The sequence below is a fragment of the Henckelia pumila genome, chromosome 1 (genome assembly GCF_033568475.1).
Source record: "Henckelia pumila isolate YLH828 chromosome 1, ASM3356847v2, whole genome shotgun sequence".
NCBI classification, from domain to species: Eukaryota; Viridiplantae; Streptophyta; class Magnoliopsida; order Lamiales; family Gesneriaceae; genus Henckelia; species Henckelia pumila.
This window is the reverse complement of record NC_133120.1, coordinates 70071920-70089754: the sequence shown is the minus strand read 5'-3', so window position 1 is coordinate 70089754 and position 17835 is coordinate 70071920. Positions and strand designations below refer to the sequence as shown.

Genomic DNA, 17835 nt, shown 5'->3' with positions numbered 1-17835 from the left:
ATAACATAAAAATATTATTTGATTATCATTCATGTTACGTACACATATAAACTATTTATATTAATCTATGTATATTTTTTTTATTTTGATTAATTTAGAAACAATATATAATCTTAATAAATTTTTGATATATAGTATTTTTTTAAAATAATAATTTTAATTGATAGAAATATTTGTTATTAAAAATATTTTTATTAATTTTAAAAGTTAATATTATAATAAAAAAAATTTATGTATTTTATCATAAAATTGAATAATAATTTTTATATTCTCATATAATAAAATTTACTAATATCATATATATATATAAATATTTTATAATAAAATTTATTTATAATATATATATTTTTTCGGGTATGGGGACGGGGATGGAGACTGGTCCTTGTGGGATGAGAAATCTCTAATAAAAAATTATGGGGATCGGAACGAGTATGAGAATGAGGTTCGAATTCGGGACGGGAACGGAGATGCGTCCCCGCCCCATTGTATCCCTACAAACGGGTGAGCCAAGCCCAATATAGTTGAATTTGATATAGGAACTCAATATAATTTAGTATATGATCTAGTAGTGGTAATTATTGGCTGAATTTCGAATTGGCACAAAAAAGGAATCAAAGTTCTATTTTGGAAGTTCAAAAAATGAAAATGGTGAAATGTCTACACTAATAAATATTTCATCGGGCATTTGACAAAGTAAATTTGATTCATTTTTCCTAATTACGTTTCATGAGCACTTTATCGCCATGTTAAGAAATGTCCATTACCTTAATTAATTATAAATAAAATGACACATGGAATTGTGTGATAATATGTTGAAGTGGGAGTCGAAGTGGAGACCTCGTCTCTATGATCAAGATTCATAGTCCACCACAAATTCCAATCTCTTCGGATTTTTTCAATGGTTTATAGTCAATCAAGGAATTGAGAGTTCAAGCAAAACTTTTAAGCTAGTGTTTGAGAATGTTTCTAGAGATCGTTTTTGAGTTTTTTTTTCAAAAAATTTAATGGTTCCTAGAAGCATTCTCAAACATTACCAATATCTTTCTTTTGTCCCATCAATTTCACTTGGAATCTCAAGTTTCATAATTTTTTGTCATTTCATACATAATGCATGACAATTATCCATTTCACTAATATGTGAATCCAAGATAAATAAACACACGGAACATGACACACATGGTCAAGAAGACAGGGCGGAGATTATCTATAGACAACTCAATAATCTACTAATATACAAAAGGTATTAACTATTCACTACATCAAATTATCTCTTCTACACCATTACAGCATTTGCTTGGAGCAAAATAAAATTAATGGAACTAATTCATGAGCTCCAAATATTTCACAACTTGTGCTTCTATTTCCCACTTAATGTAAAGGGAAATTAACGAAAATGTATAAACCTATACACTAAATTGTGATCAAGAACTAATCTGGGATTGTCGGAATAGATATCGAGCTCAAACGAATGGAGGAAGCTGATCATACAGAGTATGCGTGAAGACAGTGAAGCTGCATTAAGGGTCTAATAAAAGACCAAGTAGTGGCTGTTCAGCATCTGTTTTCTTCCAAAACAATATTCTATCTTCGTGTTGATCATCCCTGCCAAAAGAAAGCAATACCATTATACATACCTACAGGAATGAACTTGGATTGAATCTCAATGCTGAATAACAACACTTGATGACTGCTTTTTATTTCTAGGAAACTGAAAACTAACCAATACTTTTTTATTTGGATATCAGTAGTCATAAGAAGAAAATGGTTCTCAAGATTTTATTTTTCAGGTATTTTTTTTCCATATCTTTGGAAAAAAGAATATCTCAGCCATAGCAGAAGAGTATCAATCAATGTCAGTTCCCTTCAGTTTTTAAAACAGATATGATAAATATAATCAACACAATGTTAGGAGGAATTTTTTTTTTTTTTAGTTGAGGAGCATTTATATTTTGATGTAAAGGTTGTAGCAGTGAATGAATTCTAGCTTGAGGAACCAGAAGATCGTCTTACTTCAAGTGTGCATAAAAAAAAGAAAAGGGAAACACCGAAGTTGAATCGTTGAATTAAACTAATGTTTACACCCAAAGCTTTGTGCATATCAACACAACCAAATCTAGGACTATGACCAAATGGTTAAAGCAGCATAGAGACCTTACACTAGTTGATTGAAGCTCCATGGCAGCTGACTCTTCATTATCCTGTCAGTAAAATGGCAAATATTTTCAATTACCATGAAATATAAATACACTCAATAAGAAAGTATAGTATTATTAAAGCACCTCGATTAACAAATCCTTCCTTGTAATCATTCCAACAACACGAGAAGCACGTGGAACAACAAGTATATGTCTTAATCCCAGTTGACGAAATAAATTGTATACCTGAATGATTCATCTCATGAAATTAGTACAAGCAACTTAACAACAAGACAGTTAGGAAAAAAAACTGTCACCTTAGTTAAGGAAGTATCTTCAGGAACTACATAAGGAGACGGATTTAAAAATGGAGCAAGATCAATGTACATCTCCAAATCATCTGAAGTTAAGTGAATGTCATTGATACATATTCCCTTGCTTGAGACAGGTTTCACAAATTCAGCAAGATTGTGCCTGAAACATGAAACGCCCACTATAACAAACTTTTTTCATGTTGCTGAACGAACAGCCAAGGATGAAAATACTCGTTTTCCCTTTACCTAATTGGTAGAGGACCAGTTTCACAAGGTAACGGACTATGTTGAAAGTCAACCTTTGATTGCAGTAGTACTAGCAAATGACTGCACGATAAATCTTTCATGTTAAACCAATTGCATAATACTGAGATAAAAACAATTTGTGTTTCATACATAATTTAAAACCTAAGACCAATATCCAACCTTCGCAATATGAGGCCAATAACAAGTGTTTCCCCATTTCGCGAGTGATCAATGACCTTGATTGAAAGGAAGAAGAAAATACTGATTAGACATCCAACAGCTCAGAGAACAAAAACCAACAAAAAAAACTTTTACGTACAGGAAAACCATTGTGATTGTTGCTCCTTAAAATAGAGAGTACATCAACAACCTTCACGATGCGAGGGAAGTAGACAACCTACAAGACAGGCAGGAGATTAAAGGAGATGAAACTTTACTAGTTAAAATAAGAAACTCATTGACAATAAAAAGCACATTCAATCACAGAAAAATACAATCAAGTGAATTCTGTAATAAAATCAATTTTGGAAAATGGAGCAAGTATTATATCCAAGGCACTCGTTAAAAATCACAGATGAAAAAATCTCGTCAACCGTGATATTCTCATCTCTAAGTTTCTTAACGACTTTTGAAGACAAGAATCATCTATAAACTGACTTAGCCTTGTGCACTAATGGCAACAAAGAAACCCTAACCGGACAGGTCTACATAATTCCAATTTTAACCCAAAAGGCTGCAGGGATAAGTTTTCCAGTTAATTTTCATACTACTAACAGGAAAACCTTGGATCAAATATTAAACTTGGCCATAGCAACAGAACGAATTAAAGACATGGAATGACAACCTTTTGATTCCCACACGCCTCTTTTGCGGTCATATTACGCATTTGGTATTTTGGTCTGGATTCCAGTAAAGGAATACCCCTTAATCGAGCTTGCTCTTCGTACAGTCCTTCGTTGAAAGCATCACCAACAGCCTGCAATGCATGGAAATCACGGACACTCAGAATAGAGCACACGGGTGAAGAACACAAGGGAGAAGAAAGTTAGAGGCCTGCTGTTTTTACACATGCCTAAGCTTGGTTCCTTATTCTTCAAAAGGTACTATGTTAAAGTTTATTCAAAAACAAATGCGTGCTTCATTTTTAACGATCATTTAATTCAAAACGATAAACAGAATTCTTATCTTAGGAAAACAAGAGAAGGATTATAATCTTGTATTGCAAAATTATATTGAGAAAGTTAGAAATAAGGTAGAACTTGGGAGAAAACGGGAAATTAGGTGAAGTCAACAATTGTTTAAAATAGTGGATCTTTCTTTATGTTCCATGTTTCCCCATCTGTGGATGCGAAATAAGTCAAGACGTAAAGCACTAGATTTTTCTTAGCAGCTATCTATAATAGCAAATAATTTGAAAACAGCATACCTTTGAAATAAGAAGAACCAGCATGATGAGAGGTAGAAGTTTCAGGTTGTTGGTAATCTCAACCATAATTACACAAAGTGACACCGTCATTCGCATTGAACCACCAAGAAAGGATGCAGCTCCTAATAGAGCATATCTAAATTCCAGTAGCAAAATCACAAACATTTCAGTTCAGTGTGATAGGAGGATGTGTTGAAATGAAGATTCAAAAGAACTGCAACACACTACAACCCTTAAATGGCCTCCCTACTATCAGCGAAAAGACCGTGGTTTCAAGATACTATATTAATGTCTATTCAAAGGTGATGACAATAGAAAAGTAAGTGTTCAAGGCGAGCATAACCGAAAAGGGACTTACGTTCCTTCATCAATATTCAGTTTCTTATAGAAACTGACAACAAACATGCCAACCAGCCGCCCATAGGTTGATCCAATCATTATGCCTGGAACAAATTGACCAGCTGGAACAGCAGTACCAAAAGTGACTACTGCCAAGCTATAAAACATAACCTGAAGAAGAAATCACAACGGAAGTATAATCTTATGAATAAGAAAACAGATTAGAACAGAAACGGCAGATTTACAGTATCTTACAAAGTTTCTCACTGAGATAGAATTAAGTAGTTTTTGAAACTATCAAAACCAGGATGAAACTCAAACATTTCATACAAGGTACATAGATATAAGATCACATCTTTTTTGAAAGTCAGGTACTTCATAAAGTTAATTAAAACAGCATAAGATACATCTTTCATTAGAGCATGAAAATGCTCACCTCGTACACCTCGCAAGTAAAAGCAGGCATTTGTTTAATTCAAATGCATAAACTTATGAAAGAATGTTGTTTTCAGGTGTATAATTCAATATTGTAGTGAAATATAATTCATTGACTCTTGAAAAGAAACAATGTAGGCAAAAGACCTATCATTTGTATCAATGTATTGAACCAACTCAGATTGCACTCAAAAGTAAAATAATAATCTGACACAGTAATGCATACCAAAAATGTCAAAAGGCTTGGGGCACTGTATTCATGAATTGTTTTTGCACTGAACAAATTTCTTATGGCATCATCCTGCAAGTTTATACACGATACATTAGGAAGGTGGCATAATTCTCCATTATAAACTGAAACATTGTGGTGAACTCCAACCTGAGTATTGAAGAATATGGTTGCAAGGTCATTGTATTCGTTGTTGTTAGCACAATAAAACTGTTGTATGATAAAAGACACAATTATCAACAAGATGAGATAGAAATATAAGTAATGTAAATTTGAATTGACCAAAGTGTGTGACTAAAAGACTCTATAATAACTTCAAGATTGCAGTATCTACAGAGAAATACAGAGTTTACTCATCGTTCTTCAAGTACTCTAAGACTCTACAAGACCATTCTCAATAAATAAATGTATGTCTCCCAAGATACATAGCTTGTACTCTTAAAGGTACCGTTTGGTTTGCTTACTATTAATCTATGTACAAATTATCTTATTCAATCTCACGTTCTTTGTCATATTATTTATCCATCTACTAATTATTTATCTTACATCAATCAAATCATTAATTATTTATTTTACATCAATCAAATCATTAAATTTAAAATACTATATTACCTTTTATAAATAATATTATTCATATTTTTTAATTATTAAAAGGACAAAACTGTAATTTTATCATTTTATTTAAAATTTAATCAATCAAATCAAACAAACTATAATCTATCTATCCATCAAATCAAATAATATTTTAACTATCATTTCTTATTTATTTTTTATTACATTATATTACTTATCTCTATATTATTTATCTTATCATCCAAACCAAACGGTACCTATTACATGTTCAAATTCCCAAAGAATCTTACATTGACATAATTTCCATACATCCCAGGTGGACGAGGACATTCGATACCAGCATCTCCTTCGGGACATGGGGTGCATTTCTTAAAAAGTGGCAATCCAAATGAAATAATCGAGGTTAACACAGAAACTATACAAACTTCAATAACCTGCAAGATTACTAAAACAGAGTCAAATTTGTATATCACTGAGCCATTTAAGAAAGTAAATTCATTTCAGAAATGTACTTTGACACGATTCCCTCTCTTATGCAGGTAATTACGACGCCAGTAAGCAATGTAAAAAGTAAGCTGATTAAAAAGGGCTCCTGTGACACAAAGCAGAATAGCATACATAAATATCATATCACCAAGAACATCTACTCAAGAATAGTATCACATTAGGGTTATTCACGTACCAAGGAGCCCCCCTATAACACCAATAACAGCCATTGGCAAGAATTCCTGAAATGAATAATCTTCTTGCCCACTAAAATCAAACTGGGTTAGAAAAAAAACCAAGGCTTACAATAACTGTCAGCATGGAAGATATTATAGAGATGTTGGTAGAGAAAAGACTAAAATCCTTACTCCGAGATGTCCCATATAATGAAACCTCCAGAGCCAAAATGCCCACATTTTCCACTCTTACACCAACCCATTGCAGTACGTACAACAACAGCCACAATGGCAGATGTAAAAAAGACGCGCCACATAAGCTGACTCCTCCACCTTAAAAAATGACAAAAACCAAATTGTCAGATGGTAACTAAACCCAGCTGATGAAGATTGAGCCTCTCAGATTATTAAGGATATGAAAAATCTAAAATATTTAAGCCTTCTGTACAGCTATATATATTGTTAGTTCTGATACATACAAGTCATTACTTTTTCAAAAGACAGCTTAGGCATAGGCAGCACCGCCTTAAGGGATATACTATCGGAAAATTCAATTTTTTTACCGAAAATTCTTCAGTCATGTATCAGTAACTTTGAATATTTAGTATTCAAAGCTTCCAAATTAAACAATAAAACCTTAAGAGAACAACATCAAAATTATGAAGAATATAAGTTTGACAATAGTTTCGCGTCAAATTTTATAACTTTTAAAACAGTATAGTTGATAAGTAAAATAAATGAACAATGATTGGGAAAGATATTATGAGCAAACTAAGTTGATGTTGAGGGATTTTAGTGACTTTTCTAACATTTTATCCATATGAATGTATTAAAGTTTGCGTGTAACATATATTGTCATTTATATTTTGTATATCAATTATAAATAATATGAAATACATTTTAACAGTATTATCCTTATCTGAATCATGACAGTGAAAAGTAGACTTCAAAGATATATGACACCCAGGCCATATATAAATAAATGGTCGGTTGGTCAAGTTATATCGGTCATTTATGTTAAGAAGAATATTTTTAACATAGACGATTAGCTAGTTTTACAAAATTTTGAGAATGTGATACAACCACACAAGAATTGCACAAAGAGATAGAAATAGAATATAAGTTGAATGTATTTAGATGAGGTAAAAGGAACTCCCAGAGAAATGTCTCTGTACAACCCTAGCTCACGCTAGTCCCTAGCAAACATTAGTATTAACCTTCAAACAAATTAACATAATGCTTCCCCTCAAATGTACTCCTTCCCTTTATAATACTCTTCCCCCTTCCTCAAGTTATTGTTTCTAGAATAAACGTTTCTATTAAGAGGCTTGATTTGGTTAGGCCCAGTATCTTAGAACCTCTAGCCATATTTGGGCCCGTAACAATACCGCCCTCTTCAAATCAGCCTTGAGGACAAGGCTGGGTCTTGAACTTGATGATTCTGCTTTTCCCATGCTCCGGCCAACATCGAAGACAATTAACTCAAAACCAAGATCGAAGAACTCGTTACCAAAATACAAAAATTCCAAAGGATGTTTGGCTTCAAGCACTCCGGTCACAACGATAAAAGCAAACAGACCCCTTCCATCTCCCCCCACAGAACGTAATTGTTTAGCCACAACTTGATCTTCTACGAATTCGTCATCCTTCCAACCAATGTCAAATACAATGATCTCAAAATCAAGAGGACAATCGCCAGTCCAAGCATTAAGTATAGCAGAAAAGTTGACTGCCTTGTTAAATTTCTGCAATTTCAAATGAGAATTGAGAGTCCTGTTCTTTCCCAACAGTGTTTCCCAGAAAATAACACTACCAGATAAATCCCATAGCTTCAGCGGCTTCATCAAATAAATGTCAATCTCTTCCGACATCATCAATCCTTGCTTGATCCTTCGATCCGATTTCTGTTCAAGTCCATATTCACTTGTCAAATCATTCTCTAAGTATACCCAATCTGCCATCACCTCATGGCTCCAAGCAACTACCAGCACAAGAGCCACCCCTTTTATCCCACACACGCAACTGTCTACAATGTTCACCCACGATACTACTCCTATCTCTGAATCATGACCTTTCTCACCCATCATAAGCTGATACCCATCACCATCCCATACTTCAACCACGCTTCTTTCATCCATACCTAACCCTCTTTTCGTCAAAACCAGTTTAGGAAAATAATCATGGTTGAGAACGCTGAGCCCCAACACCAATATAAGGGCTCCAACAAGCTTATCAAATAGTTTCATAATATTCGAGGACTGAAGAGAAGCCACAATTCCATGAAAGCGAGAAACAGCAGCAACAAATGATGATGTTGAGCAGTATAGTGTTTTCTCCAATGGTGCCCATTCCTTATCCCCATCCATCAATATCCCCTGAAAGACATACCTCTCGTTCTCAAGTCTTGTGTTCCGTGAAGCAGCTTTAATGTTGAACAATTGTCCAGAATATTTGTAGCATATATCTTTAGCAGCATCAAGAACCTCTGAAATTAGTAGATCTCCAGCCACGCATGCAAACTGCAGACTAGCAGATGCAATCTCCAGCAACCTTATAGCACCCTCCGCCTGAGTCATCACTCTCGCACTTGTCAGCCTCTCCACATTGTGCATCGTAAGCTCTAAGAGCTTGAATTTGAACCCTCGTATTCTTTTAACTCTTACTTCTTCAGATGTGGTATTTATAGGATGTTTTTCAACCACTCCTTCAATCGCTTTTCTCCCTCTTTGAGGTGAATCTCGACAACCACTCATGTCGCCAACACCACGACCGGCCACTAGCGACCATCCGGCCATCCCTCTCCGATGGATCTCATCGCCATGGCTTCCAGCCAGTTCTTCTTTTCCGTGACTTGTGGATCGTGGCGGATAATGCGATGCGCATTGATTTAGGAAGCCTGCGACGCTTATTTGGGCCCAATGGATGATAAAGCCCAAATAACTTTCTTCAACCCTAGCCCACTCCTGATCAGCCCAAACTTCCTTCCCAAAGGCCTGAAATTCATTATTTTTTGTATGTTGCCCAGTCCAATCCAATTGGTCCCATAAAACTTCAAACCAGACGGTGCGGACGTCTTCTAGTCTCCGTCTCTGCAGCCACAACGCACAATACTCGTATGGTTCCACACTTCCACTGTTTTTCGCCCATCGTACCGTCCGATTAACTCCATGGCTTTGAGCGTTGGGTAACGTTCGATCTTTAGCATCCATCCCATCTGATCTCGCTCTTCGTACTCCAATGGATTCCCTTCTCCAGAAAGTTTCAGATCCCCAAGATACTCTGAAAACTCTTCTAGCTCCTCAACTCCCCCAAAATCTGGTACTGATATTTCCTCCATGGCAGTGTCATCGATCTGCATCTTTGTAAATGGATCACAATCTTCCTCTGCACTCTCCTGTACCTTCTCATAGGCCTGTTCATCAAAGTCCCCCACAATTGGGTTACTGAACTCCTCACTCTCGATTTCAACTGCATCCTCCAAATCCTCACTGATAGTTTCTTCTTCAGCTTGATTGTGGTTATTCTTTTGGGTAGTGTTTCTGGAATTCAAGCTAAAACTTCTTCCATCAATCTGGTTTTGCTGTTTGAGGTATTTTTCCAACATTGCCTTAGTCCAAGATCTCTTGCAGCGGTTGATCATGAGTTTCTGTGGTTGCCATTTCTTCTCTCCCAAAAATTATCCGGCAGGTCGGACCAATTGATACCACCACACAAGAATTGCACAAAGAGATAGAAATAGAATATAAGCTGAATGTATTTAGATGAGGTAAAAGGAACTCCCAGAGAAATGTCTATGTACAACCCTTGCTCACGCTAGTCCCTAGCAAACACTAGTATTAACCTTTAAACAAATTAACAGAATGTTTTCCATCAAATGTACTCCTTCCCTTTATAATACTCTTTCCCCTTCCTCAAGTTATTGTTTCTAGAATAAACGTTTCTATTAATAGGCTTGATTTGGTTAGGCCCAGTATCTTAGAACCTCTAGCCATATTTGGGCCCGTAACAGAATGTCTTCATTGAAACTCTGTAATCAATAAACATGATATTTTTTTCCTGTGTTTCAAATGATATTATTTGAAATTTTACTACTTTATTCTCGGGGACCTGAGGTCCGAACTAGAATCCAAGAAAAACTATTCCATGTGATGCAAAAGAAGCACTGTCTGTGTGTGTGGTCATTGTCTTTTCTTTTAACAGATAATTTGAGTCCTTGTCATCACACAGGTTTGATAAATAAACTTGCACCAGTCTATTTGACTGATTCTCCATACATCCAAAGGTGAAACTGCACAGCATGTTTTCTTTTAGTGTACAGCTTCTAGGCAGTTATGGAGTAGGATGTGGGATTGGTTGAAGGTACACTTTACAGTGAGCTCTATGCCAGGTTTATTGAGATTTCTTCGCAGGAGATTCAGAGGGAAGACCATGAGAGCAAGGAGGTGCCATATGGGGATTGCGGCGCTGATCTATCACATATGGAGTGCATGCAACACAGCCCTTTTTGATGTTGAGAGGCCTGACATGGAGGCTATCTTCGGATTCTGATTCACGTCCATCGATCACTTGTTGCTGACTGATTTTTCATTTGATTATGTACAGCAGTTATGTTCATTTATGATGTATTTATTTTTTATGGCATTTCTGATTAAGCACTTGATACACTGATTTTGTGATCTATGAGAATGCCCAGCGTATTCTCTTTATTTACCATCTATAATATGTGTTCATATAAAAATTAAAAAAACAAAAACAAAAAGGTGAATCCGTGATCTGAAGGTTGTGGGTTTCAGGCAAAAGAAATGAAAGTCGCAAGGAATTCAAACATCGGTTCAAAATAATGCTAAAAGGAGAGTAAAATATAACAGAAAGAGTGATTTACCAAGAAGTTACTTCTTCCAGAGCAAACAACACACCACCGACAGGAGCTCTAAATGCTGCAGCAACCCCTGCTGCACATCCACAGGTGACCTGTTTTCAAAACATTGATTAAATTAAACCATGTAAGTGAACAAGTTTCAGAGGTGCTATTACGTCTTTAATCATGAAAACATCTGCTTTCGATATCTTTAGATTTAGATAGAACATAAGCGGTATAAAATACAGTAGATTATCATCAACTGATCTTTGTCAAAGAACTATGAATTAATTCACAGAAACAATCAAAATTAGAATCATTATACCTCTCATGGCAATTGGTAGCACATGCATATCAAACTGTAATCATCGACCAAATTCTCAGATGTTGCTAAGGACAGAATTGCATCATGCATAAATCACCAGAAAAAGAGAGGAAGCTGAGGTAACACATGATTTGCTTTTGAAACAACTATTTTTGCATCATTCTTCTGCACAAAAACTGAAAAAACTGAGCTGGAAATTTTTCTTCCCAAAGTCCCCTTCTATTTTTTCTTTGCAATGGGCAAATCTGATTCTTCTCTCTTTCCGTAAAACCATGTCCACACACGTGCAAAGGACAGAATTGGATCAGGCATAAACACCAGAAAAGAGAGAGAAGAAGCTGAGCTAACACATTATTTGCTTTTGAAACAACTATTTTTGCATCATTTTTCTGCACAAAAACTGAAAATACCATCCCGGAAATTTTTCTCCTCATAGTCCCCTTCTATTTTACTCTTTGCAAAAGGTAAATCTGATACTTATCTCTTTCCATAACAACTTGTCCCACACTTTTTCTAGTATCTACTTCCATTCCTTCTCTCTACTTTTTGTAATACATTCAGAAGCTTCCAGTAGTTCTAAAGGCAGTCAAAAACAATCTCATGGTCTTTCACCCAACACATCATGAAAAACATACACAATCAAACTTTTTTTCTCCCTAATCCCAAAATTCTCATCGGATTTTGAAAGGATGAAGTGAAATATGAATCTAATGCTTCCTTAAGTGCCTTCAAGACTTTAAATTGCATTGTTCATATAAAGTGCACTCTCTGGATCTCCGTTCAGGATAGCCCGGATAGAAGAACGACATAAGCGCAAACTGGTGGATCAGTCTACCTACGAGTCATTTCTGTAGTTTATACAATTGTTTCTCTTCAAAATACCCCATTTCTTGATTAAAATAGGTTAACCGGTCCTTAATTACTGTTATCGAAATGATATATGGTATTTGTACTTTTGTAGTATCTGTGTATCCAGAAACAGAACAAGAACACAAACACAAACACAAACACAAACACAAACACAAACACAAACAAAAACAAAAACACAAGCAGAGAACACAAAAGAGACCCATATCCAAAAAAAAAAAACTTTTAATACTTAATCTACATTGAAAAATGAATTATAATCGAACCATAAATGTAAAAAAAATACCTATCTTCAAAAATAACATAAAGAACTAATTCAATTGCAAATGCAAAAAGATTCCATATCATTTTAAACAAGTTACTCACAAGATCACGACGATCTCGCTCACTCGTAAAAATTTGTAGCCATCTCGAACTCAGATGATATTTTGTAGATCCACCCTACATTTATCAATTAGGAGTTAATCAAATAAGAATCCGTGGGAATCCAAATGCAGGTATGCACGGACATGCATAGAGAGCCAATGGCTAAACCAAAATCTCCAGTACTATACAATTAAATCACTATGTTTTAAGAAAGTAATGCTTAAAAGAGTTGCTCAATGAGCTGAAGCAAATAGGTATTCAGCAATGATACACTCACTTGTCCAAGCAATGAAGCAATACAGGCACCAGTATGTACAAGGGGACCTTCTTTACCAAGGGCTAAGCCACCTCCCACCGAGCCTATGCTTCCGAAAATCTATTAAAAAATTAAAGCATAAAATTCTTCTACCGACATATCAAAATCATAAATATAAACAAAGAAAAAGCACAGACATATGACATCAGACCTTTCCTACTAAGGTTCTGAAGAGCAGTATACCATGGGTGTCAATTCCTGCTCAAATAGATAGATAGCATCAACTCAAAATAAAGTAATAATCTATTATCCCAAATACTTCATCAACATTTAATTAGATGGTTACATTAAGTCTTACCATTTAAATAACCTTTGATTTCAGGTATACCCGATCCTGCAGCAGCTGGTGCAAAATTTGTGATGATATATACAGAAGATAACACTAAAGCCAAGTTGATCAACATATAAACCAAGAATCCAGCAAAGTAAGACTTCTGAATTATATCAAACGTCAACGAGTACTTCCATCCAGCGAAGTTCTCAACAGAAAGGTTGATGAAAACAGCAGCTAATCCAGTTCCTAGATGCAATTAGAAAGGAAGTTAATTTTGAGGAAAAAAACATATACAAGCACTTGCCATTTCAGGAGCCAAATCCTTAAGCATCATATTCATAAAATAAAAATAACTGACATGGGAAAATGTGACGATTTCAGGCCAATTTAATTAGCAATTGTGGACTGGCAGATAAAATTGGCACACTCTCTTACATAATAGACTTCTCTTCCGGATTTGAATATTCTTTTTAGACTCATCCAAATTTTGGTTCTCTATACAACTGATGCAGTGGGAAAATGACCCAGGAAAAGGCTAGGTAAAAAAGAGTCGTCCAGAGTGAACTGTTGTGTGTGTTAGCTTCTCAATGGATGGCCAAATTACACTCTACGTCAGTTCCATTGGATATTGAAAAGTGGAATATAAACTGCAGATGTAATTTCACCTAAACCATCTGAGTTTGAGCTCTATTATTTGACTCACACCCTAACACAAAAATATGTTTCAACAAAATAAAAATGAAACTACTGAAGGAGAGCTGAATTTCAACTGATGCAATTATCCTCTAAAACAATCTTTTATCACATGCTTCACCAGACAGTAAAAATCATCACAAATAAAGTTGCAATTGCAAAAAGTAAGAGGTAACCATAAAAACCAAACTTAGCAGCTCAGATTACAAGTGGCCTGCATAAGATTTAAATAGAGATGTCTAGCTTAAGAATTGAGAGTTCTATAACAGGTTTAAAAATACTTCAAAACTCACCAATCCCAATAAGCAATGCTAAAAACCACTTCACAAGCACGCTATATCCTACGTAAAGCTTCCCCCTTTTTGCCTGCAAATGAACTTTCAAATTCAACCAGCACTATCATTGAAACTATATGAGATAGATACATGGCAAGCATTACTTCAGCCATTCAAATAAAGCATCCTGATCGGGTTTTATAAATTTTCCTAAAACTGCCAATTTATCAGAAGAAAGCTCTCAAGTTTGCCGAATTCAAGTTCACAAATTCTCTCAATTAATAATATTACATAATCTTATAGGACTAAAGCAAGGATAAATAGAGACTACAGTTTGAATCTATAGCAACATAATCTCTCAATCAAATCATAGTCTTCCAAACAGCATACGTACCACATTAAGCAAAACAGATCCCTAAATTCCTCACATCCAATCCGGCTATAACAAATTAGAAGTCCATGACCAACTAGATCACACCCCACCACAATTCAAATAACTTGAAGCTTCATAAACATAACATATATGCACCTGCTCTTGCCTGTATGCATGATTCTCAATAACTTCATAATCAAGACTTTCCACACTTCCTCCTTCATTCTTCCGGTCCCGACCCAATTCACCATTTGATCCACCGACATCAGCTTCGGGTTCGGCGTCCGGCAACCGGGACCACATCAACTTCGCCGTCTCCACTCCATTATGCAAATGATTGGATAACATCTCACACCTATCGTTATCTACTGAATCCAAGCCCCAATCAAATGAATACTACAATTAACCCAAAATCAGAGGAATATCTCGAAAATCCTCAGCACAAAAGCGGATCCGTGTCTCTATAAAATCGACAAATGATCCCGCTGTAGCCTCAGAACGGGAGAAAACGTGAATTTTGATAATGATTATTTTATAGTTTTCGCTGAGAGACAGACAGGTACGGTTGGGATGCTGAATTCGTGTGGGCTCTCTCTCTCTTCTTCGTAGCTGCGCAGGGTTTTCGTGGTTTTCGGATTCCGTAAGACCACCACCTATTTTGTCCTTCTCTTTTCTTCCAAATTAAATTTCAATCATTAACAAAAACTCCGCCACAAAAATATTTTTTTTCGTAAATATAAATTGGATCGATTCATCATATATTTTATGAGCTACGATCCAAAAAACCATAAACTTTTGATCAAACAATTGGTATAAAAATCAAATGTTAATTAGTTAATTTTCATGAGTTCATGCAATTATTAAGAGGGATAATATTGAAAAGTAATAATTATGGAATTTAAATTGCATCGTTATGATTAGTTATAGTGGTTAATTGAAGAAAAAGGTTGTTTAACCAAATTTATTAAAAATAGCTTATAGTTTATAAGCTCTTAGAGCTTAAAATTTGTTTTAAGAGCTTATAAATTGTTATGTTGTTAAAGTGTTTATGTAAACTTATCTTAAATAAACAACTTATTGATGTTGATATGTTTGGTATTATAAAATCTTTTTATCGTCAAATTTACAAAAAAAATATATCATTCTATGAAGATAATACAATGAGTTATACATATACGAAAATATTTTTAGAATAAACCTATATTAAAAAATAAAAATATTTCATATTTTAATTTTAGAAAAATTTATGTTATTTGGAATTTTTTTAAAAATAATATTTAATGGGGAGTATATGATGAGGATTTATAAAAAATATGCAAGGATATTTTAGAGATATAAAATGTTAAAATAAGATTTTTTTTCATAAAAGTAAGGTCGTCCTTACATTTTTAAAAAATAAATTATAAGTTGTCAAATAACTTAGGTAGTGTTTGCAGCCGCTAAAAATAAGTGATTATTGTTATAAATATATTGTTATTATAGATGATTATCTTTATCTAGGTAGATTTGGAAGATTTGTAATCTAGATAAATATGTCAATATAATATCTGTAAAGATTTGTATTCTATTATTTTCTCTATAAATAGAGGTGATGAAGTTCAATAAAATTTGCACCTGAGTATTGACTCGTATGATTTTCTCTTCTCTCATGAATTCTCTCTACTCATCTCTTTTATTTCTCTCATGATTTATAACATGTTATCAGCACGATGCTGTAACCAACTGAGAATGAAAATAATTCTCATTTTATTGATGTTATTGGAATAGCACAACGTGTTGTCAATACTCGATTTTATGAGAGATGTTCATTGGTGCTCTAAAAGTAGCACAATGAAATAATTGATATATTGGTGCCCATGAAATATCATGAATATGTTGATGGCTATAAAGTAGCACAACATGATTTTGTATTGAGAATTTGAAGAAATTCATGATCATGATATAATATATTGAGAATTTTGAGAGATTGATTATTACAATTTTGATATATCGAAAGATATTCATGAATTCATGATATAATATATTGAATATTTAAATATTCAAGATTAAGATCTGATACAAGATCAAATATATTGAGAATCTGAATAGATTCATTATAATGATGTGATATATGATTTCGTATATCGAGAAACTGAAAAAATCTCGATTGATATCTGATATGCAAGATTTGATAATATTCATGAAGAATATTAATATAAGATCCAAGATTTAGCAATATTCTTGAAAAATATTAAATTAACTTTGGTTGAATGTTTTTTTAGGATCTTATAAATAAAGAAATTCATCGAAATTTCGTAAAAAAAATATCGATATCTGATCTAAAATTGTGAATATCCACAAGAGAAGGTTATTAAATATATTAGATATATATAAAAAAATATTGAATAAATATCGATTCAAATCATATATTTGTTAATGTTCTAGAAGAAATATTATCTATTATTTGTCACACTTTTTATGAAAATTGATTTGATATTCAATGATAATAATTATATATCATGTCATAAATGGATCGTATTTATATCTTATCTTATCTTATATTCCATATTTGATTTTATTATTTGGTTGGTTCATGTTTGTATTTTTGGTTCGGAGTATGAATCCTAATGTATTGATTATATATACTTTAGATATTATATAAACTTTTGATTATAGTTTATAAATTCTATTAATATATTGCAAGAGTTATTGCATTAATTGAATATGCAATTTGGTGAAAAATTTTCTAATTTGAAAATTTTTATATTTTAAAAATATATTGGGTTGTTAAATCTTTATTCCATAAAATTTGATAATGAATTTAAATTACTCAATTTTTATTGTGGATATAAATTTTGAAATTTTTCAAAATTTGATTAAGCTATTACTCTTTAAATGAATGATAAAATATTATCTTACATGCTTTGCAAATGTAGGAATACAAATTCAATGTGAAATGATATTCGTGATAGATCGAATATTATTGTTGAAAGTAAAATCTCAATTTGGTGCATACAAGAATTTGAAAAAAAAGGTATACTTGATTTTTCAATTTCAATTCTTGTAATATCTTATTTATGATATTTTGTTCAAGGAAAACAATTATGAAAGATGTCTGATTAATGTTGTCCGTTCTTTTAAGAGAATGTG

At 33.7% G+C, this 17835-nt stretch overlaps 1 protein-coding gene across 4 annotated transcripts; it reads right to left on the bottom strand.

Moving 5' to 3' along the window:
• Positions 1-1176: 1176 nt before the first annotated feature.
• On the bottom strand, positions 1177-15427 carry LOC140877368 (chloride channel protein CLC-d). 4 transcript variants are annotated; one of them, XM_073280966.1, is made up of 23 exons: positions 14863-15427; positions 14352-14424; positions 13390-13611; positions 13243-13289; positions 13053-13151; positions 12776-12850; positions 11242-11330; positions 6552-6692; positions 6380-6450; positions 6210-6289; positions 5988-6131; positions 5275-5334; positions 5122-5196; positions 4480-4631; positions 4122-4257; positions 3540-3671; positions 3015-3092; positions 2876-2931; positions 2696-2776; positions 2453-2609; positions 2280-2381; positions 2157-2198; positions 1177-1602 (listed from the first exon to the last, which is right to left on the bottom strand). In XM_073280966.1, exons 1-23 carry the CDS (start codon positions 15052-15054, stop codon positions 1597-1599), a joined length of 2310 nt encoding a protein of 769 aa, XP_073137067.1. In that variant the 5' UTR covers positions 15055-15427; the 3' UTR covers positions 1177-1596. The 4 variants fall into 4 exon arrangements, with proteins under 4 accessions (XP_073137067.1, XP_073137026.1, XP_073137135.1 ...); XM_073280925.1 differs by having other exon boundaries at positions 1178-1602; positions 2152-2198; XM_073281034.1 differs by having other exon boundaries at positions 1178-1602; positions 2152-2198; positions 14873-15010.
• Between the last annotated feature and the right edge of the window lie 2408 nt (positions 15428-17835).

Bases quoted from the DNA above. Each gene is read 5' to 3' on its own strand.
- LOC140877368 (XM_073280925.1), bottom strand. From the start codon at position 15,054: ATGTTATCCAATCATTTGCATAATGGAGTGGAGACGGCGAAGTTGATG. The intron at 3,093-3,539 runs GTTGTCATTCCA...CCTGTCTTGTAG, and splicing joins AGGCGTGTGGGAATCAAAAG to GTTGTCTACTTCCCTCGCAT. The intron at 2,932-3,014 runs GTACGTAAAAGT...CTTTCAATCAAG, and splicing joins ACAATCACAATGGTTTTCCT to GTCATTGATCACTCGCGAAA.